Below are 24,225 nucleotides of genomic sequence, written 5' to 3'. Positions count from 1 at the left end.
CGCTTATGACCAGAATACTGCTAAAATATCTGTATCGTCCGGAACTTCGTAAAGTTACGTATTCGCAGGTGAAACTATGCGAAATAATCGCTGAAGTTACTATCTTCACAGATGCAGCAGCTGGGAGGTGTATACCAAAGATACCAACCGACCTACCCAATCAGTTTATGCTGTCGTAGTTAAAACCTACTGCAAGAATGAAAACGAAACCGCACCGCATCAAGAAAAACACAATGCAGCATTTCTCCCAGCAGGTCTACATCTACATCCATACCTCGCAAGCCACCTCACGGTGTGTGGCGGATACCTTGAGTACCTCTATCGGTTGTCCCTTCTATTCCAGTCTCGTACTGTTCGTGGAAAGAAAGATTGTCGGTACGCCTCTGTGAGGACTCTAATCTCTGATTTTATCCTCAGTCTCTTCGCGAGGTATACGCAGGAGGGAGCAATATACTGCTTGACTCCTCGGTGAAGGTATGTTCTCGAAACTTCAACAAAAGCTCGTACTGAGCGTACTTGACGGCTGTATATTGCCGTCTGCTTCACATATCCTGTGCAGCAAGCTACGTAAATTTAAGTATTAACTGTGTTTTTCTTACTTGTTACTTGTCTGTATATTGTTGTTCGAAAAAAGTTATAGCACACATCCGTCCAAATGTGTATTAGAGTATTGTCTAAAAATCTGAAATAGTCACGTGAAACCACATGAGTAAAGCAATCTGTGTTATAAGTAACTGTGAAACATCCACGCTTAAGAATCTGTGATGGATTAAATAACCACGACGCATTGCATTAACGCTTTAGAAGATTTCGGCCCTAGCTGTGAAACTTAACTTTTTGTCGTATCATATTTTCCTGGAGACATGAGTCTCAGCTTTATCTTCGATAAGGACAGAAGATGAAGTAATGAATTAAAATTTGTGTCAAGGCTGGGACCTGAACCGACGTCTCGTGGTTGTTAGGCAGCAGACCCCAGTTCAAGTCCCAGCCTTGGTACAAATTTTAATTCATTACTTCAGCCTCTGTTCTTATCGAAGATAGAGACTCATATGTCTCCAGGAAAATATAATCCCATCAGATCAATAGATCACCTACGCCTGAGGAACAGGCAGGATTTCCCCATTATCTACGAAGCCGGAGTGCTACTGCAATATCAGAGAGCCTCGGCAATAGTGGCAGTTTAACAAAAGGGGTAAAGGCATGAACTGAAGATTCTGTTAAGGAGGGTCTTGGACGAGTTTAGTCCGTACAACTGCAGTAGCCATATTCCCATGGTGGTGTACTGGTTAGCGAATCTCCCTAGTAAGCAACCGACCTGCGCTCAAATCCTGGCGTTGCCATAAATTTTAATGCATAACTTCAGCTTCTATCCTTAGATAGGGGTATTCACAATTATTTTATTCACAAACACTGATCACGACAGTTCACTAACTATTTTAAATAAAATCAAGATTTGCATACCTCTGAATATACACTCCTGGAAACTGAAATAAGAACACCGTGAATTCATTGTCCCAGGAAGGGGAAACTTTATTGACACATTCCTGGGGTCAGATACATCACATGATCACACTGACAGAACCACAGGCACATAGACACAGGCAACAGAGCATGCACAATGTCGGCACTAGTACAGTGTATATCCACCTTTCGCAGCAATGCAGGCTGCTATTCTCCCATGGAGACGATCGTAGAGATGCTGGATGTAGTCCTGTGGAACGGCTTGCCATGCCATTTCCACCTGGCGCCTCAGTTGGACCAGCGTTCGTGCTGGACGTGCAGACCGCGTGAGACGACGCTTCATCCAGTCCCAAACATGCTCAATGGGGGACAGATCCGGAGATCTTGCTGGCCAGGGTAGTTGACTTACACCTTATAGAGCACGTTGGGTGGCACGGGATACATGCGGACGTGCATTGTCCTGTTGGAACAGCAAGTTCCCTTGCCGGTCTAGGAATGGTAGAACGATGGGTTCGATGACGGTTGGGATCCGTGCACTATTCAGTGTCCCCTCGACGATCACCAGTGGTGTACGGCCAGTGTAGGAGATCGCTCCCCACACCATGATGCCGGGTGTTGGCCCTGTGTGCCTCGGTCGTATGCAGTCCTGATTGTGGCGCTCACCTGCACGGCGCCAAACACGCATACGACCATCATTGGCACCAAGGCAGAAGCGACTCTCATCGCTGAAGACCACACGTCTCCATTCGTCCCTCCATTCACGCCTGTCGCGACACCACTGGAGGCGGGCTGCACGATGTTGGGGCGTGAGCGGAAGACGGCCTAACGGTGTGCGGGACCGTAGCCCAGCTTCATGGAGACGGTTGCGAATGGTCCTCGCCGATACCCCAGGAGCAACAGTGTCCCTAATTTGCTGGGAAGTGGCGGTGCGGTCCCCTACGGCACTGCGTAGGATCCTACGGTCTTGGCGTGCATCCGTGCGTCGCTGCGGTCCGGTCCCAGGTCGACGGGCACGTGCACCTTCCGCCGACCACTGGCGACAACATCGATGTACTGTGGAGACCTCACGCCCCACGTGCTGAGCAATTCGGCGGCACGTCCACCCGGCCTCCCGCATGCCCACTATACGCCCTCGCTCAAAGTCCGTCAACTGCACATACGGTTCACGTCCACGCTGTCGCGGTATGCTACCAGTGTTAAAGACTGCGATGGAGCTCCGTTTGCCACGGCAAACTGGCTGACACTGACGGCGGCGGTGCACAAATGCTGTGCAGCTAGCGCCATTCGACGGCCAACACCGCGGTTCCTGGTGTGTCCGTTGTGCCGTGCGTGTGATCATTGCTTGTACAGCCCTCTCGCAGTGTCCGGAGCAAGTATGGTGGGTCTGACACACCGGTGTCAATGTGTTCTTTTTTCCATTTCCAGGAGTGTATTACAAAAATCTGTATACACAAAAAATGAAAAAGGCATTAGTTAATGCACAATTAAATGCTGGCGAAAATTGAATTGGGATAATACAAATGACGATTTGCAAAGTTAAGTGCTGGAGGGATGAGATATGCTCCCTTTATTAATAATTTTACCGAAACCTGCTTTCACATCAAGCAAAGTGACTGTATGGCTAGAAAAAGATACAGAAGTTTTCCATACAGCTGTGATCGTACTGTCGAGCACGGGAAGGCTGAACCGTAAATGGTGTTGAACCCCTACGTTCCTTTTGTCCTAATGTGCTGACGCTGCATGTTACTCTCACCGTACTGACCTATGTAACTTGTGCAGACTGCTGATGGCGTGGCTGCCTGCCATCAAGTGCTCTGCTGTGGACTGCAACACCGGACGCCATCAGTGTCCGTTGCAGACGAGAACTATCTTCCACGTCTGCCGTCCCTTCATATTCCACATCCGATGCCCCCGTCTAAGTTGGTCCACGTCCAACACAAAATGTTTGCACGATCTGCAAAAGTTTCGTTACCTTAAACTGAATCCACATTCAACCCCAATTTGGGCCAGTCAATACAGCTTAATGCTTTTCAATTGGCCAAGATATTTTCTAGATATTTTAACAACATTTTCCCATTTCATATTTCACATGTATACTTACACACTGAAGCGCCAAAGAAACTGGTATAAACATGCGTATTCAAAATTCAGAGGTATGTAAACAGGAAGAATACGGCACTGCGGTCAGCAACGGCTATATAAGACAGCAAGTGTCTGGCGCAGTTGTCGGCTGCTGCTACAATGGCACTTTATCAATTTTTAAGCGAGTTTGAACGTGGTGTTGTAGTCGGCGCACGAGCGATGGGGCACTGCATAGCAGAGTTAGCGATGAAGTGGTGATTTTCCCGTACGACCATTTCACGAGTGTACAGTGAATATCAGGAATCTGGTAAAACGTCAAATCTCCGACATCGCTTCGGCTGGAAAAAGATCCTGTAAGAATGGAACCAACGACGACTGAAGAGAATGGTTCAACGTGACGGAAGTGCAGCCCTTCCGCAAATTGCTGCAGACTTCACGGCTGGGCCAAGTCTCAGATCCGAACCATTCAACGAAACATCAGCGATATGGGCTTACGGAGCCGAAGGCCCACTCGTCTACAGTTGATGACTGCACGACACATAGCTTTACGCCTCGCCGGTGTCTGTCAGCATTGGACTGTTGATGACTGGAGAAACATGCTGCGTGGTGGGACGAGTCTTGTTTAAAACTGTATCTAGCGCGTGGACGTGTACAGATATGGAGAAAACCTCATGAATCGATGGACCCTGCATGTCAGCAGGGGACTGTTCAAGCTGGTGGGGGCTCTGTAATGGTGTGGGGCGTGGACGGTTGGAGTGATATGGGACCTCTAATACGTCTGGATACGACTCTGAGAGGTGACACGTACGTAAGCATCCTGTCTGATCACATCCATCCATTCATGTCCATTCTGGATTCCGACGGACTTAGGCAATTCCAAACACGTCCAGAATTGCTACAGAGTAGCTCCAGGAACACTGTTCTGAGTTTAAATACGTCCGTTCCCCACCAAACTCCCCGGACACGAACATTGGGCATATCTGGGATGTCCTGCAACGTGCTTTTCAGAAGAGATCTCCAGCCCCTCGTACTCTTACAGATTTGTAGACAGCCGTGCATGATATATGGAGTCAATTAGTCAATTTCCTCCAGCACTACTTCAGACATTAGTTGAGTCCATGCCACATCGCGCTGCGGCACTTCTGCGTGCCCGCGGGAGCTCTACACGATATTAGGCGGTTGTACCAGTTTCTTTGGCTCTTCAGTGTATGTGATATATTATAATTATGTAGCCTATGTCTCTCCAAATTTTATTAGAGTATCGTGTAAACATTTGAAATAAATCAATCAAAAATTTTCACGTTTTTTGTTAACAATGTTTCCCCATTAAATATTTCTTATTTATATAATACATATACTAAAAATATATGGTCTATGTCCAGCCAAATCTTTCTTAGAGTATCACGTAAAAATTTGAAGTAAATCGTCAAGAGCTTTTTTTAGATTCTTGCTATAACGTTTCTCCTTTATGTATTACATATGTTTATTTATATATTACATACTACTAAAATATATAGCTTCTGTCCATTCAGATGTTTATTAAACTATTATGTAAAAATTCGAAGTAAATCAGTCAAGAATTTTTACGATATCTGCTAAAAATGTTTCACCTCTCTAGATATTTATATATCAAATATGTTAATAAATATATGGCCTCTGTCCATCTGAAAGTTTATTAGAGTAAAGTGCCAAAAACCTGAAATAATTAAGTCACAAACTTTTCGAGGTCTTGCTGACAAGCCTTATCTTTTATGTACACTCCTGGAAATTGAAATAAGAACACCGTGAATTCATTGTCCCAGGAAGGGGAAACTTTATTTACACATTCCTGGGGTCAGATACATCACATGATCACACTGACAGAACCACAGGCACATAGACACAGGCAACAGAGCATGCACAATGTCGGCACTAGTACAGTGTATATCCACCTTTCGCAGCAATGCAGGCTGCTATTCTCCCATGGGGACGATCGTAGAGATGCTGGATGTAGTCCTGTGGAACGGCTTGCCATGCCATTTCCACCTGGCGCCTCAGTTGGACCAGCGTTCGTGCTGGACGTGCAGACCGCGTGAGACGACGCTTCATCCAGTCCCAAACATACTCAATGGGGGACAGATCCGGAGATCTTGCTGGCCAGGGTAGTTGACTTACACCTTCTAGAGCACGTTGGGTTGCACGGGATACATGCGGACGTGCATTGTCCTGTTGGAACAGCAAGTTCCCTTGCCGGTCTAGGAATGGTAGAACGATGGGTTCGATGACGGTTTGGATGTACCGTGCACTATTCAGTGTCCCCTCGACGATCACCAGTGGTGTACGGCCAGTGTAGGAGATCGCTCCCCACGCCATGATGCCGGGTGTTGGCCCTGTGTGCCTCGGTCGTATGCAGTCCTGATTGTGGCGCTCACCTGCACGGCGCCAAACACGCATACGACCATCATTGGCACCAAGGCAGAAGCGACTCTCATCGCTGAAGACGACACGTCTCCATTCGTCCCTCCATTCACGCCTGTCGCGACACCACTGGAGGCGGGCTGCACGGTGTTGGGGCGTGAGCGGAAGACGGCCTAACGGTGTGCGGGACCGTAGCCCAACTTCATGGAGACGGTTGCGAATGGTCCTCGCCGATACCCCAGGAGCAACAGTGTCCCTAATTTGCTGGGAAGTGGCGGTGCGGTCCCCTACGGCACTGCGTAGGATCCTACGGTCTTAGCGTGCATCCGTGCGTCGCTGCGGTCCGGTCCCAGGTCGACGGGCACGTGCACCTTCCGCCGACCACTGGCGACAACATCGATGTACTGTGGAGACCTCACGCCCCACGTGTTGAGCAATTCGGTGGTACGTCCACCCGGCCTCCCGCATGCCCACTATACGCCCTCGCTCAAAGTCCGTCAACTGCACATACGGTTCACGTCCACGCTGTCGCGGCATGCTACCAGTGTTAAAGACTGCGATGGAGCTCCGTATGCCACGGCAAACTGGCTGACATTGACGACGGCGGTGCACAAATGCTGCGCAGCTAGCGCCATTCGACGGCCAACACCGCGGTTCCTGGTGTGTCTGCTGTGCCGTGCGTGTGATCATTGCTTGTACAGCCCTCTCGCAGTGTCCGGAGCAAGTATGGTGGATCTGACACACCGGTGTCAATGTGTTCTTTTTTCCATTTCCAGGAGTGTATTACACATAGTAGGCAGCATTTTGCCGATAGTAAAAATTGTATAGTATCAACTAATACGTGTGATAAATTGCGATTAAAAGTTTCATTTTATTGAGAACAAGTTAATTAACACTGAAGTGAGTGCTGAGTCCTTGTTTTTTACATTGTGTCATACACCTACCTGATGCGCTAACCTTTAGGCCAAATTTTTGCGTTTTGTAAATTACGAACATTCATGTGGTGTAAAGTGCGTTCAGTGTTTAAATATAATTTTCATGAGTTTAATCTATGTTGCAATGTAGGTGTTGTCATAGGGTAGGCAGACATGGGAGCGTTATGTGTAGAGTCTGGGTTGGAATTCCAATGTGGCGGCTGTAGTGGAAAACTAGATGGGGAACTCAGCGAAATTCTCCCATGGAAATGTACGTTCAGCAGGTAGGACAAGAGAATCCCTGAACAGGCAGCGAAGATACGCGCCTTTCAGGCTGAATTATATTACGTGAAATTTGAAATAGACAGATTGAAGGGAGATAAAGATCTTGGGAACTGGATAAGATCACAAGTAATGGGCTAAAGAGGAACAGTTCAACTGTTTCATTTAAATTTGAGTTTACAGTCTCTAATAAGTTTGATTTGTCACTTGAAGTAGGAGGCGAAGAGCCTGATACAGCTGTAGGTCACAGTAGGGTGCAGCAAACTTCTAGCGAAAGAAACTAAGTGTAGAACGGTACCAAAAGAGAGTAGGAAGAAAGGAGTCTTGCTGGTAGGTAGTACCCACGGCAAGGGTGTAGGCCAGACGGTACAGGAAAAATTAGGAACATGGTACTTGTGAAGCCAAGTGTTAGCCTTAGCCAGGTGACATAGGACATAGAGAATCTGTGTAAGGATTTCGACAAAGACAATCAATTGTCACCTAGGCGGAGCAGGAAATAGCCTGCCTAAAGACAGAAATTACATCATTATACTCGTAGGTGACCTGGTTGAAATAGGGATACCAAGTAAATATACGAGTGTGAGTGACGTGAAGGTCCTACAGTTCCATGACCAGACCTGGGTTAGCACTACTGTGAGTCGCGTGAACATTGAGCTGAGCAGGCTGATGCTAATTGAAATGAGACTGTATATGAGTGAAGTGCCTGTTGCTACAGTTTGGAACTGTGAACACACTAGATATAGCCTATACCTGAATAAGGGGGAAAGATAGGTTGACTGCGCTTCTTGCAGAAAACGTGTGGGAGGTACATTTACTGGTGTCAGTGAGGTACCTTTCTTACGTTAGAATTAAGATTCTGCACTCTGTCATAAAATAAGTTGAATTAACAGAACAGCCCCACAAAATACTTAAGAATGCAGAGAAACTTAGATTTAGCTTTTGTCATCAGAATATTTGAGAATTATGTACTGAGGCAGAAGAGCTTCTTATTTGCAAAATTTAGTGAGGTCTGAAAGTATAGACCTCCTGTGCCTTTCTGGTCATCGAAGATTTGGAGGAGTCAAATATAATATCACCTTACTCCCGAAGAACTGGTATGATAAAAGGAGTTTTTACACATATAAAGACAGAACATAATTTCAAAAACATTCAGCCAAGTAAGTTTTGTGGAGATTAGCACGTAGACGTGTGCGCATCTGGATTAACACTAAAAATGTTCATTTTTAATTGTAACTGTATATATATCCCCACCGGGAAATTATAACAGTTTATGAAGAATTTTGATTTCTTACTATGGTATCTATCAAACAGCAACAAGTATTTAATAGTCTATGGTGATTTCAATGTAGTTTTAAAAAGTATTCTTGTATGACACTTTATTTGGCTCATAAAATTTGATCTCAGTAATTAATTTTTCGACCCAGGTCGACAATGACTGTAGGACCGTAACTGACTACGTTTCCTTTAGTGAAGCTCAAAGCAAGAAAATACCTGCTTGCCGAGTAACAAATGTTCTCTCTGATCATGATACACACTTAGCATAAGTAATATAGTGTGTTACAGTATAGATACTTCTCAGTGAACATCAGAATACTTAGTGATAACCAAATAAAATTTAATATATTTCAAGATAAATTCATGTCATTATTTGAAAACAACTTTCTGCGTTAGCTAATCATAAAGGTCATTAACAGCCATGTAAAAAAACATATGTGAAAGCACATAGGAAATGTCCATTGAAGAGTCAGAGAAACTGGTCACCTCCCTGATACCGCGTAGGGCCTCCGCGAGCAAGCAGAAGTGCTGCAGCACGACGTGGCATCGTAAGAGTACGAGGGGGTGGACATGTCTTCTGAACAGCACGCTGCAAGGTATCCCAGATATGCTCAATAATGTTGATGTCTGGGGAGTTTGGTGACCAGTGGTAGTGTTTACCCTCGGGAGGGTATTTCTGGAGCCACTCTGTGGCAATTCTGGACGTGTGGGGTATCGCTTTGTGCTGCTACAGTTGCCCAAGTCCGTCGGAATGCACAGTGGATACGAATGGAAGCAGGTGATCAGACAGGATGCCTAAGTACGTATCACTCGTCAGAGTTGTATCTAGACATATCAGGGGTCTCATATCACTCCAACTGCACAAGTCCCACACCATTACAGAGCCTCCACCAGCTTGAGCAGTGTCCTGCTGACATGCAGGGTCCATGAATTCATGAGGCTGTCTCCATACCCATATACGTCCTCAGCTCGATACAATTTGAAACGAGATTCTTCCGATGATTGGTTTGTGGGGCGCTCAACTGCGCGATTATCAGCGCCCATACAAATACCCAACCTTTGCTCAGTCCAAACTCGCTACTTTCATGAATCATGAAATGATGAGGACAACACAAACACCCAGTCAGCTCGAGGCAGGCGAAAGAGACTCGTCCGACCAGGCAACATGTTCCCAGTCATCAACAGTCCAATGTCGATGTTGATGGGCCCAGGCGAGGCGTATGGTTTTGTGTCGTGCAGTCATCAAGGATACACGATTGGGCCTTCGGCTCCGAAAGCCCATATGAATGACGTTTCGTTGAATGGTTCGCACGCTGACACTTGATGGCCCAGCATTAAAATCTGTAGCAATTTGCCGAAGGGTTGTACTTCTGTCAGGTTGAACGATTCTCTTCAGTTGTCGTTGGTCCCGTTCTTGTAGGATATTTTTCCGGCCACAGCGATGTCGGAGATTTGATGTTTTACCGGATTCCTGATATTCACGATACACTCGTGAAATGGTCGTATAAGAAAATCCCCACTTCATCACTACCTGGGAAATGCTGCCTTCCTTCACTCGTCCACCGACTAACACCACAATCAAATTCGCTGAAATCTTGATAACTTTCCATTGTAGCAGCAGTAACCGATCTAACGGCCGGCCGAAGTGGCCGTGCGGTTAAAGGCGCTGCAGTCTGGAACCGCGAGACCGCTACGGTCGCAGGTTCGAATCCTGCCTCGGGCATGGATGTTTGTGATGTCCTTAGGTTAGTTAGGTTTAACTAGTTCTAAGTTCTAGGGGACTGATGACCTCAGCAGTTGAGTCCCATAGTGCTCAGAGCCATTTGAACCATTTGAACCGATCTAACAACTGTGCCAGACACTCATTGTCTTATATATACGTTGTCGACTGCAGTTTCGTATTCTGCCTGTTTACGTATCTCTCTATTTGAATACGCATGCCTGTATCGCTTTCTTTGACGCTTCAGTGTATGTATTGACACGAACAAGTAGAGATCCTGACGTAGACGCATACTACAAAAACTACTCAAAATTGCTAAGCGAAGTTATTAAAAAATCAAGGAACATGCAGATAACGTCAGAAAGTAATTCCAACAATAGACTTAAAGATAGATGGAACGTAGTGAAACAAGAGACAGGAAAACCAGTCCCAAACCAGGATAATATCACATTTGACTTGAATTGAAGGGCTATAAATGATGATCGTAGATAGCAAATAATTGTTTCTTAAATATAGTTTAAAGCATAGGGATAAACAGTTCGAGAGAAAAACCACAGCAGTACATTGAATGTATCACCAACGTCTTCATTTGAAATTAATGTACATGAGCCGCGCGCGGCTCGCGGTTATGCCGTTTATTGCTCGTCATCTTGTTTTTGCGGTTCTGTCGCCTCGTTTTTCTTTTAATTCGATTTACTGGCGTCACTAGGTTGCTTGGTTGCTTGCCCGTGAGTGGCAGCAGCAGCGCTTATGGATAAGGGCACTGTCGTACCATGTCTGGAGCGACCGCGAGTATTTCCGGGTCGTCGTATGTCGGGAGTTCAGTCGGGGACGGAGCGCCAGTGAGGCGCGGACAGCCGGTACTTGCCGACCGCTGGCCACACACATGAACTGTCCGACAGAAGGAGATTGGAGCGGGACAACCGTTGGTTGGTCGTTCGGTTGGTCGTCTCATTCGGCGACGTGTATTTGGAGTTTTGGCCGTTTCTGGGCCTCGTCAGTTGCTCATCTTGAAGGACGTGGGTCGGTTCCTTCCTCGTGCAGAGATGTCATCGCCGATGGACAAGAGTTACCTCTGCATGGGTGGGTCCGAGCCAGTGTGCCCGTGTCGCGGTGTCTCCGAGTTCCGAACGGACATCGAGTTGAGTTGGGTTGGAGCTGAGCTGCAGTGAGCTCCGGACAGCCAAGACTCACCCGACCGCTGGCGACACTCATAACTAGAGTGGGGACGACCTGGGTTGGTCGTTCGGTCAGTCGCCTCATCGGACGACGTTTATTTGGTCGCTGACCGCTTATGGAAATTCTCTGTGTGTGTGACTTGTCATTTCTCCTTGTTGTTCTACAGTTATTGGCTTTAGGATTGTCGGAGTTCTTAGTGCAAGTGTTTACGTGGAACTGTGTGTAGCTTCTGTGATTTCCGCTGAGCAGATGAATGCTGTCTGCGTACTGGAGTAGCCAGTCGGTCGGTTGCGATGGAGGAGCGACGAAGTCTCTGCGGCGTGTGGTCAGGTCGGGGCCGCTGGCGGCGTGCACGCGCGGTCGGAGTTGTGAGGCACTAGCTGCGAGAACTGCTAAGTTCGTCGCCCACCGCACCTGCATACTGAATTTGAGTAATCAGTGAACCTGTCACGAAAGTTCAACCGTTGTGACAGCTTATCGTTGATTACTAGTGGTTCCATCCAGGGCTGTCCCCGCAAGCAGCAACGTGATGGTGTGTTGGAGTCGGCAAAATTTTGCAGCCGTCTCCCTGTGTGGTGTTTAACCTTTGAAATGATTATAATTTATTAGTGAAGTGCTGTGAGAAGACATCAACCAATCGCACGCTTACAGACCCCTCTCCAGGACAACACGACAGTAGGACATAAGCTCCGCGACCAACTGGCGACGCCCCAGTTGAATAGTAGCTTCAAGATTAGCAGCTTGTATAGAAGCGTCAACTCTAGTTACTTCGCTTCTACTACCAAAGTAGCGCAGACTTTGAATTGTCTATACTGAGGACATTGCTTATTTTGTATGTCACCCTTTGCTTGCGACACATCTGTGTGATTGCAAAGTTAAGTATTGTCTGTGTTCAATTTGTAATAAAACTCATTAACACGACTTGTTTGAATTGTTTGTCTAACGAACCGAGTACGTAGGATTCCTGGACTCCACAAATGGTTCAAATGGCTCTGAGCACTATGGGACTTAACATCTGTAGTCATCAGTCCCCTAGAACTTAGAACTACTTAAACCTAACTAACCTAAGGACATCACACACATCCATGCCAGAGGCAGGATTCGAACCTGCGACCGTAGCAGTCGCGCGGCTCCGGACTGAGCGCCTAGAACCGCTAGATCACCGCGGCCGGCCTGGACTCCACATATTTGACGAAGCGCATAGGGACAATACTTGACAAGGCTAGACGTAACAGAAATTTTAATTCTTTGTTACCAAGAGTCAACAACATTAACACAACCCAATTACTGTGGAGGCTCAAAAATGCCTCCGTTGTCTTGTAAACAGAGGTTACACCATTGGGTCACGTTCTGTCTAACACGATCAAAGACTGCATGAGCGTCCTTAATTCCTGCTGCTGCTGGTGCTAACCAGGCAGCCAGATCCTCTTCTGATTCAACAGAGGTTTTGTAAACAAGGTTGCTCATTGAAACGTCACAGGTTTACGCTTCATTTAACTGACTAATTTCTACATGTTTAATAATTCATTTTACGCCGAGAGTGTCCTTTTCTATGTTTCGCCTAGCTAATAAACCTCTGGATTCAAGAATGCTTCAGTGTATATTTCTTCTTCTGTTGGTGTCACACCTCCTCTCATCCTTTGATCCCATGATGTATGTGGATGGATAAACGTAATTATGCATGGAATATATAATAAACTAGGTTAGTCAAAGATGGTAGCAGTAGGGTAGTTTAGCACCAACATAACAACGTGAGCAGATTCGGCAGAGAGTTCGTGATTCCAAAGATAGTGGGGATGAGCAGGACAGAGTTTTTGAGGTTGGTTCTCACTGAGGTCCTACCCCCAGTTGGCGGTGGGTCCTGGAACGCGCCATGTTAGGACACTCTGGAGCCGCCGATAGAACGAGACGGACGCAGGGGTGAGGCGCTCGTCATTGATGGTGAGAAAAGTTAGTCATAATGTAGGTTTTTTGGGGTAATATTGATTATGATACATGTTCGGGTGTGAATTAATGCCGGGAAACGTTCAGCGATATTTCATTTGTAGAAATTTTTCAGATGAACTGGTTTCAACTAGCGGACTTAGACGCGAGGTGACAGGGGGCATGAACCAACGGTTCTTATTCTGAGGTCAATAGCGGATAGGTTCATTAATGTTTCATTTGCTGCGTGGTTTCGTTCTGGATACAAGCAATACAAATTTTTCATGATTCAACGGTTTATTTTACTCGTTTCTTTGCTGTCGAATTTGGCCACGTGTTGCCCGCGTTCATAACGGTAGTCACTGGATTTGCCATTCGTTAATCATAGTATGAATAATGTGGAGTCATGAAGCCTGGGCTGGTTTGCTCACGCTGCATTGCGGTTGCATAATACGCGGTTTCAACATGAACTTATCCGCACGGTACTGCATGTGTAGTAACAATGTTTGAGAGAGTGAAAGGTAATATCCTTCCCTACTCGGCGCGTTAAATAGGTGTGACAATAACTAAATGGTGTTAAGAGGCCACCATTCAGTAACATTAATTTTTACCCATTTTAATCATTAGTAGATGTAACTGGCGACGAAGTGTTGTCTATGTTTCCCGTATGACAAGATACAAGAGATAGTGAGTGCTTCATGTAGGTTTTGTCACTGAGAGTGGTAGTTTTCTTAAATATAATAGATTTCATGTACGTTTTGTCACAAGGAATAACAGTTTCCTTAAATGTTTTGTCACAGAGAGTAATAGTTTTCTTAAATGTTTTGTCACAGAATAATAGTTTTCTTAAATATTATCGAAATAAATCAGAACGATAATTTAAATTCTCTCTTAGCGTTATTTACTATCCTTCATCCATACCACTGAGATAATGACTATATTCTATGAATTTTCAATCCAGGCATATCCATTGTATTCATTATGCACTTCATTCGACTAACTGAATTCACAGTATCAGAAAAAAAGTCTTACGGTCCCTAATGTGCACGTATTGTTCCATGGCCATTCACCGATGTTGCGTTATCCGTTGCTTCATTTTTGAATTAGAATACTATATTTTCTAGCGGGTTTGATTCTCCATATCTCAGTTTATCGGGTCTAATTGAAAGAATTAGACACATAGCGGTAGAAATGGGAACCATGGAGCACTGCGTCCGCTTATATTAAAGGGAAATACTCCTTACATGAAAATTAATCAGCTTAACAAACAAGGGGTAGACTTTCAACATCTCTCGTCACACAAAAAAGTCCAGTGGAGTCAAATCAAGGAATCGAATAAGACATGGTACACAATCACCATTGCCAATCTACTTTTTCTGAAACTGTCGGTTCAAGAATCGACGCACAGGGCGACTGAAATATGTCGGCGGCGCGTCGTGCTGGAAAAACACGCGCTGTCTTGTGGCGAGTGGCTCGTCATCTGCGTTTCCAAGTACACAGATACTCCTCATGTCACCGTACGATGCGTGGAGGAGGGTGCCCTGTACCACTACTAGTAATTTCCCTTCCTGTTCTACTCGCAAATATGAGTGAGGGAAAAACGACTGGGTATGCCGCGGTATGAGCCCCAATTTCTTTTATCTTATCTTCGTGGTACTTGCACGCAGTGTATGTTGGTTGCGGTAGAATTGCTCGGCAGCCAGCTTCAAATGCCGCCCTTCTAAATTTTCTCAATAGTGTTTCTCGAAAAGATCGTCGCCCTTCCTCTAGGGATTCCCATTTGAGTTCCTGAAGCATCTCAGTAACACTTACCGTTTTATGCGAACCTACTGGTAACAAACCTAGCAGCCCGCCTCTGAATTGCTTCGGTGTCTTCCTTCAATCCGACCTGGTACGTACGCCAAATACTCGAGCAGTACTCAAGATAAGGTCGCACCAGCGTCTTATATGCGGTCTCGTATGATTGAAGTACTGTTTCCTAAAATTCTCCCAATAAACAGAAGTCTACCATTCGCCTTCTCCACCGCAGCTCTCTTGTGCTCGTACCATTTCACATCGCTTTGCAACGTTACGGCCAGATATTTAAACGACTTTACTGTGTCAAGCAGCTCACTAGTAATACTGCATCCGAACATCACAGATTTGTTCTTGCTACTTATCCGCATTAACGTACAGTGTTCCACTTTTAGAGATAGTTGCCATTTATCACACCAACTGGAAATTTTGTTTAAGTAGTCTTGTATCTTCCTATAGTCACTCAACGTCGACACCTTACCGTACACCACAGTATCAGCAAACAAACGCAGATTGCTGCACACCCTGTCCGCCAAATCTTTTATGCGTATAGGAAACAACAACGGTCCTGTCACACTTCCTGGGACACTCCTGACGATACCTTTGTCCCTGATGAACACTCGCCGTCGAGGACAATATACTGGGTTCTGTTACTTAAGAAGTCTTCGAGCCACTCGCATAGCTGTGAACTTCTTCCATATGATCGTACCTTCGTTAACAGCCTGCAAGGGGGAACCTTGTCAGATTCTTTCCGGAAATCTAGAAATATGGAATCTGCCTGTTGCCCTTCATCCATAGTTCTCAGTATATCATGTGAGAAAAGTCATCCAGCAACTTTGGCAGTGCTCTGACGACGAAATTGTAATAATGCTTATCATTTAGTGGCTTTAGGAGATATGGCTCAGTTAAACAGTCAACAACATCTGCTCACACATTCACGTAGAACAGTTGATGAGTGCGAGAAAATGTGGCGTATGGATTAACCTCACTCAAAACAAGCGAACTGTGGATGTTGAAGACCCCATCATGCTCGGACGTTGCTTCACCTGTCAACAGCACAGAGGACTGAAATGTAGAAGGCATCTGACTGTTCCAGGTACCAGTGCGAAAACTGTACTCTGAGTGGATAATCATCTGGTTCCAGGTTGTGTACACGCTGTAATGATAGTAATGAGCGTATGGCATTGGTGGCCGGGAGACCCCTCGCGGGGCGGTTCGGCCACCGCTCCACAAGTTCTTTAACGTCACTACGGCGACTTGCGAGTGAACGAGGATGAAATGATGATGAAAGACACACAACACTCAGTCATCTCGAGGCAGAGAAAATCCCTGACCCCACCGGAAATCGAACCCGGGACCCTGAGCGCGGGAAGGAGAACTCTACCACAAGACCACGAGCCGCGGACTGTACACGCTGTAAGTGAAGTGGATTACCAGTTGCTGATGAAGGACGTCTCTTACATTCGTCTGATTCGTCCCCATGTTATGCGTAATTGCACGAGTGCTCATAGGGAATACGCCCTCTACCAGATTAAAATATGCTCACAGGTAATTACAACATTACAGAAAAATGATTTTAGTTTCTCGTGCAACCTCCCAGAGTTGGTCGGTTTAAATAATTATCGCCCTGCATAGTAGAGCAGACCTTTAACGCATTACTTGGTAAAGCGAAGTAAAACTATTTTTGTGCACAGCTACAAACGATTTAGAAAGAAAGAAGACAAATGACTATGTCCTTAACACAGTAGCCAAAACCTTAAGCTGTTTGCCTTGAAGTCAGAATAAACGGGAAAATAGCCATTATTCACCTTTTCAAAACGTCAGTTATGTATCTTAGTCATACGAGAGAAGAAAGAGGGAATGGTGTGAATGACCTTTTGTCTTTTTCAGCTGTTACGATCGTCACCTACTCTGCCTGGAGTGCGCCGACCGTGTTCAAGGCTGACCACCCCTTCACGTTCTTCATTCTAGATGAAGAGACAAGAACTGTGCTCTTCGCTGGACGGGTCTGTGCCCCCACTACTTAAATTGAAAACCAAATTGTTTGTCGTAATTCTGGACATCTGTCGTGTTACGTTTGAGGCAAAAAATTTTTGAACATTGTAAAAGTAATAAAATACACTTGGATACTTTGCTATCCCTCATTTTGGCCACTAATGACATTACTGAATTAATTCAGCAACGGATACTGATTAACTGCAAGCGTCAAAAGAATAAACTGTATGTGTATAATAAAATTCATAGGAAGTCCACTGTAATGCGCCGCCAGTCGAGTGTTTAATGATAGTGCAGGTTAAAACATTAAGAATTCAAGAGTGTTTTAATGGTGTAAACAATTTGACTCTGTATAACTATCAGTATCCAACTTAGTAAAGTTCTGTTTCAAAAGAAAAGCATTTCTCATTTTCAGAAAATTCTATCAGAAAAAAAGAGTATCCACAGTACTTCAACTACGAAACACTTGTCTGTCAGTAAAATCACTAGGCATTAGATTGAATCTACTTTTCGTTCGAATAGATCCATAGTAAGGAGAACTTCCACGGCGCAGAAAATGTTAAAAAAACAAGAATACATAATAAATATTTTGCAAAGATTATATATCTATACATCCCAAGTGAAATGGTACCCACGGACGTCGAGCAAGTCAAAAAATCTTAGATTTTTATGTAAACAATAAGTAGCTTATCACAAAACATGTAAATGTTCAATATACTGAGGCGCATATGAGCGTTCTTAGCCTATATGAAGGGTTTATTTCAATAGTCGTACAGGTCAATTTTTGTTCATTCTGAGATACAGAGTCCTAAAGTTAAATGAGCGCTGAAAAATCTGTGTACATACTTGAGTATTTCTGGCATCTCAACTGCAGATTTTTCAGCGCTCATTTAACTTTAGGACTATCTCAGAATGAACAATATGGACTTTTACTACTATTGAAATAAGCCCTTCATATGTAAGTACATATGAATAAATAGAAAAATCGTTTTAAAAATTTATTTACAAAGACGGCATGTAAGATATACATGTCAGTTGATTCTACTAAGAAATTCATCAATGGAAGGAGTTGCGCACCCACAAATCTTTTATACTCCTGTTAAACTGAGCTTACTAGTGTTTAAACTGTTTATGGATGCTGGCAAGCTATTGAAAATATGTATTGCTGAATAGTGGACACCTTTCTGGACAAAGCAATCTTCCTGAGAATTGTTCTTATTTCTAGTACTGATTCCATAAACTGAGCTGTTGGTTTGAAAAAGAGATATACTTTTAATGACAAATTTCATTAAGAATTAACCAGAAGTTAGAGTTCCCAGGCCACCAAACAGATCTCTGCAGGACGTGCTTGAGTTCACAACAAATCATTCTTATCAAACGTTTATGACCACCAAAATTTTAGCTTGGCTTAATGAGTTACCCCAGGAATTAATCCCGTATGGCATTATGGAATGAAAGTAAGCATAGTATGCTAGCTTCTTGATTTTTATGTCACAAATGTCTGACAACATTCGCATTCCAAACAGATTTGTTTACACGCTTCTGCGGTTCTGTGATGTGCCTTTCCCAGTTTACTTTATTATCAACTTGTACTATTTGTTTGTCGTCTTATTTTAGGCATAGGCTGGGGGAAAACCTCTCACAGGTTCTAAACTGCATGTGATGTGTCAGCACAGCATGGAATTTACGTTTTACACGACGACACAAGCTCAGCACAATTGGCTATGGGACGGTAGGACTGAACCAAGTGAAGTCAGCTGCACTCAACATTTATTTGGCACATTTAAACAAGATATAACAAAACCATCAATACATTTTTAAAATTATCATTCAGGTGAGGACAAGTTACTTCAAATTTGCACATTCATAAGCCACGGTACTTATGGCCTATTACACATTTAGTGAAATGAGTTAAAAATTATTTACTCAAAAACTATGATCAACCTGAAGAACAATTTACTAAAATTTAACGAGGAAATGTAGTCTTTCGTTACTGCAGTGATTGGTATTACCAAAGTAACTCAGTACAGGCAACAACAAATCAGATACCATGGCACACAACCACGTTACTTAAGTGGCAGGCACCCTACAATGTAGGAGATAAAATATAAAATTTCAAGTGACCAAATAACCTTGTAGGGTTCAACAAACTACACCCAGAAGCACATGCCGCCCACTCAGCTGTTTCCAATACAGGCTCGGCATGGACCCCCAAACGGGAGCAGCAACGGTCACAAATAGGCACGAAAAATCCCGGAACTAGTGGATATTTACAACAGACTAACATTTGCCTTAAGTAACTAGAAACAATAATTCATTACAGCACATCATCTGTAGAGTTAATCAATCTATTAATGAACATCAGCTAAGCCGTACAAATCCAATGCCTTACGCGCGTAAGGCCAATTATACATTAAGCCGCGAGTGAACTAGATACACGACCAGCCGGCACGCGCGGGCAAAGGGAGCGGAAAATACACAACAGTACAATCACGGCGCAACTCAGGACCCCGCACCCCCTACCAAGACAAACAGTGGAAATCCCGATAAAACGAAATCAAATGCAAGTAATTAGCGTGCAAGCCCCCCGACGCAAAACACAAGGCAACTTACAGCAAATAGCCACATTTAAATTTGTGATTAAATGAGAGTTACAATATCCACATACTATCATTGCAGGAATTCTTGTACTTTCATTAATAGAATCAGTTTCACTCTATTTAAACACACAATAACAAATGGCCTCTCAGTAATTTATGAAACTACTCATTCAGAGTTAGACACGTGTCTCTCAGACACTATCACTTCATATAGAAACGTAAAAGTAATGTTACTGCAGTTCGCAGCAAAATACATCGAGGGAAAATTTTATCCGTGTAGCAATTGGCCAGCTTTACTCCGTCGTGTGATATAAATACAATAACCAGGCGACACTTACACAAGGACCAGCCAAACTGTTTTCAATGGCGGTTAACACTGACAGTAGCAATCTACAAATAGAATGTGTCAGCACTCCAGGCCCCTAGTAAATGTTAATCATCACATACAGCTCTCACTAGAACCTTGCGCACTAAGCAAGTTGAAATTAACACATTCGAGGGAAGAGTAGGAGTAGCAACGTCAGGCCAAGAAAATGAAGTCAACAGCACTGAACCCAGTAGTCGATTCCGGCCACAATTTACACCACAAGCAAGGGCTTTACCCTCTCGCTCGTTCGACGAAGTCAGCAGCCACAGATCACGGTGTCAGGAGACATATAGCAAGCGAAATACACCAACAACTTCCCAGTAACGTGACTGCTTCCAGCCGGCCGTGGTGACCGAGCGGTTCTAGGCGCTTCAGTCTGGAACCGCGCGACCGCTACGGTCGCAGGTTCGAATCCTGCCTCGGGCATGGATGTGTGTGATGTCCTTACGTTAGTTAGATTTAAGTAGTTCTAAGTTCTAGGGGACTGATGACCTCAGATGTTAAGTCCCATAGTGCTCAGAGCCATTTGAACCATTTTGACTGCTTCCACGCCGGCGATGTTTGCTACGGCGCGGTCACCCGGGTAAACAGCCGCTTTTAGATGTGCTTTTCCTGCTGCCTCGCATGGCGCCTCTACTGTCCACCAGACTTCCCAAATGACGTTACTGCTAGGCGACCCAAAGCAAAGTCCCCGCTACTTGCTAGAGCTTACCTCTCGATCCCCGATCGCCCCGAAAGTTGGCGCCACCGCGCGTTCTGCGCACACCACCGGAAAGATGATCCACACCGGTGGCGAGAATATCGCTGATCGAGCTACACGGCTCGATATGTAATGCTATTTTTCAAAGTTTAATGACAAACTATTGGCTAGGAACTATCCAATAACGTCCATTAAATTTCATTATCCAATCTTTCTAGGGTTGCACTTGGTACGCTATTTATTGCAGTGTTCGTGTCATCTGCAAACAGAAACTTTGTATCTTGTAATGACACAGATGAAAGGTCATTGATATACACAACAAAAAGAAAGGACACTAAGATGCAACCTTGTATTTAGTTTCCAATTGTATGGTCCCTGATAGCTTAACACATGTCTCTTTCCTAATTACACCCTTTGTTTCCTGTTAGGTTTTATAGGATTTGAATCACGATATGCTGTTGAGATTTCGTCGGACTTTCTCCCAGGCTTTCCTTCAATCCAGCAACGTTTTCTGGTATTCGAACTCTTTTCCGTTTGTTATGGTTTTCAATCGCTACAGAGCCAGTTTCGCATCATTTTGCCATTACGTTTTGCATTGCAGACATTGCTGCACGTTTTGCCAAAATACTTCCAGTATTAATATCTTGCGCAAACAGTTTTGCGAAAGTTTCATACGAACTGTGCTTCGCATAACACTCGACAATGAACACGTGCTGTTTTACTGTGTGCACAGTTTTGTGTTTCATTCAACTGGTCACTAAACAAGTCTGTTATTCCCACTCACTGAAAGATAAATGACACAGTTCTCCTGTTCTTTAAAAAGGGTCAGTTCCGCATCAGTACTTCCAGTACACTCTAAGGAAAAAAGGAACGATGCACCACGAAGGATTTATCCGAATGGAACGGAAATCAGTAGCTATAATGTAAATGTACAGACAAACAAAAAATTACAATCTCAGGAAAATTGGATAATTTATTCAAGAGCAAGAACTTCACAAACTCAGCTATTCAATAACGCATTAGTCAACTTCTGGTTCTTATGCAAGCAGTTATACGGCTTGGCATTGATTGACTGAGTTGTTGGATGTCCTTCTGAGGAATATCGTGTCAGATTCCGTCCAGTTTCCACGTTGGATTGTCAAAATTCCGATCCGGTTGGAGTGCATTGCCCGTAATGCTCCAAACTTTCTCAGTTGGGGAGAGATCCGGCGACCTTGCTGCGCAAGGTAGGGTTTGGCAAGCACGAAGACAAGCAATAGAAACTCTCGTCATGTCCGGACAGGCAATATGTTGTTGAAATGTAACCCTAGGATGGGTTGCCATGAAGGACTATAAAATGTTGCGTAGAATACCGTTGGTGTACCGCTGTGCTGTAAGGGTGCAGCGGATGACAACCAAAACGCTCCTGCTGCGAAATGAAATGCCACTCCAAATCGTCACTCCTGTTTGTCGGTCCGTATGCCGGGCGACTGTTGGTTCTTCTTTTTTTTTTTTTTTTTTTTTTTTTTTTTTTTTTTTTTTTTTTTTTTTTTTTTTTTTACCCTCCGGAAGATGGAGGGCCAAGTCGGGCGGGGTTGCTGCCCTTTTTTTCAAATTGGCCAGTAAATTGCTTACATTTTACACCAAATAGTGAATTACTGTATGCTGCACAACATTACGCTGACAAATCATACAGTAAGACGTAAAACAATAACTGGAATTCATGACAATTTTTTATCTAAATTTAAAATTCTTAATTTATCAAACAACCAATCTTGAAACAAAAGGGACACTTCTAGCGAAATTATTCACTGCAAGTGAAGTGTTCTTTGATATCCGTACAATAACGCAACAGATAAAGTGTTGGCAAAATGTTCGCCGTACTTCGTTGAACGTTGCAATCGGTGATGACATTCCCACAGGTATGCCATGTACTGCACGGCGTCACTGAGTTGTAACTCAAAAATGGCGTAGGCATTGTGTCCCAGTAGCCAGGCCACGGCGTTGCACTTTGTTTTTGGGTGCAGTTTAAAGTCGGGAAGGATAATCCACATTGGTGTCGCGCTGGAAGGTGTAGTCTGGTTGATAAGCCCCACCATGAATCGGCCCAACTCCGACACTTCCCACACGTAGCGGCACTCTATACGGTGGTCTCTGGTGTCGGCAGCTCCACACTGGCTGCACTCGTTCGTCTGGCTGAGGTGGATGTCTGCTTGACGCTGCTTAGTCGGAAAGGTGTCATTGACGACACGGTACCACAACGAACTGATGTCCGACGGCAGGAATGGGTTGTTAATATTAGCCCATACCTGCTTCCAGACGACCGTTGGCATCCGTATTTCCAGTTTGTGCGCTGGAGGACAGCCTAGGAGAGCTTCATACATCCGTCGAGCAGATGTATTCCGATCTGTAGCCGCCTCCAAGACATAACTGCGTGCAAGATAAAACTCCCTGACGTAGGACATCTTGAAGGGTATGCACGCTACTGTAACTGGAGCGCATTGTGACTGTGGCCGGTATCGATCTAATATGGCTGCCGTCGACCCGTTCGGATGGCTGGTCTGCAGCGTCGCTGTTCGGTGGATGAGGAGTGCCGTGCAGTCGATCAGTCCCAGTCCCCCGAGTGACCGATCGAGGACGCAGGTGGTGGTTCGCACTTTGAAGATGGAGTGTCGCCACAGCAGCCAGTAAACTGCTTTCACAATCGATTTTCCCAGAAGTTTCGGGGCTGTCAGCAGCTGGGCGACATACCACGCCTTGGCGAGGATCGTCGTGTTAATGACCAACACTGCCTGGTGGAGGTTCAGACGTCGGTTGGCGTGGCAACGGCACAGTAAGTAAACTGTTCACTATTTCAAAAGTAATACATTTATCCCATTGTGAGACTAGACGGTCAATACCTTCATGAAAAAAATGTTTGCGGTTGCCTGCGGAAGCATGATTGTGCCCAGGCGTTCACATCTTCGTCCAAAGCAAATCGACGGCAACGAAAGACTTTCTCCAGGGCTCCAACAATACTGAAATGGCTTGGGGAGAGATAGGGACTGTATGGAGGACGTGTGACGGCTTCCCAGGGAAACTCTACGGTGTAATCGAGACAACAGGCACGCCAGCTCCGGGAAAGTCACGATGACGTTTTTCTTTGACTGCAAGTGTCCGCTACTCGTTGACTTTCTAGAACACGGCTCCACAATGAAAGCGCAGCAATACGTGGACACTTTGAAACAATTGAAGCCCACCATCAAGTTCAAACGTCCAGGAATGTTGATGGACGACATCATTCTGTTGCAGGATAATGCCCGCCCATATGTTGCCGAGGGTTTTTCGAGTACGGTGCAAAAGGCACGCTGGGAAGCCGTACGCATCTTACATACAGTCTCGACCTATCTCCCTTGGAGTTCCATATTTTTGCAGCCCTGAAGAAAGTTATTCGTGGCCTTTGATTTGCTTCAGACGGAGACGTACATGTCTATCTCCCCATTCTTACACGTAAATTTGTACGTAGTAACTGAACCAGTGTAGTCCGGGACTTTATTCTGACTTGGGAGAAATCACGT

At 44.8% G+C, this 24,225-nt stretch overlaps 1 protein-coding gene across 1 annotated transcript in view; it reads left to right on the top strand.

The window, feature by feature from the left end:
• LOC124593933 (serpin B6-like) overlaps nt 1-17,054 on the top strand; it is a 220,069-nt gene extending 203,015 nt beyond the window's left edge. Inside the window, exon 8 of the mRNA XM_047132282.1 lies at nt 16,918-17,054. Coding sequence (XP_046988238.1) covers nt 16,918-17,054 — 137 coding nt within the window. The remainder of the gene's footprint in view (nt 1-16,917) is intronic.
• Nucleotides 17,055-24,225: the final 7,171 nt, after the last annotated feature.

This window comes from Schistocerca americana, chromosome 2 (genome assembly GCF_021461395.2).
Source record: "Schistocerca americana isolate TAMUIC-IGC-003095 chromosome 2, iqSchAmer2.1, whole genome shotgun sequence".
Classification (NCBI taxonomy): domain Eukaryota; kingdom Metazoa; phylum Arthropoda; class Insecta; order Orthoptera; family Acrididae; genus Schistocerca; species Schistocerca americana.
Note: the sequence above shows the minus strand (reverse complement) of the source record. Positions and strands in the feature narration are given on the sequence as shown.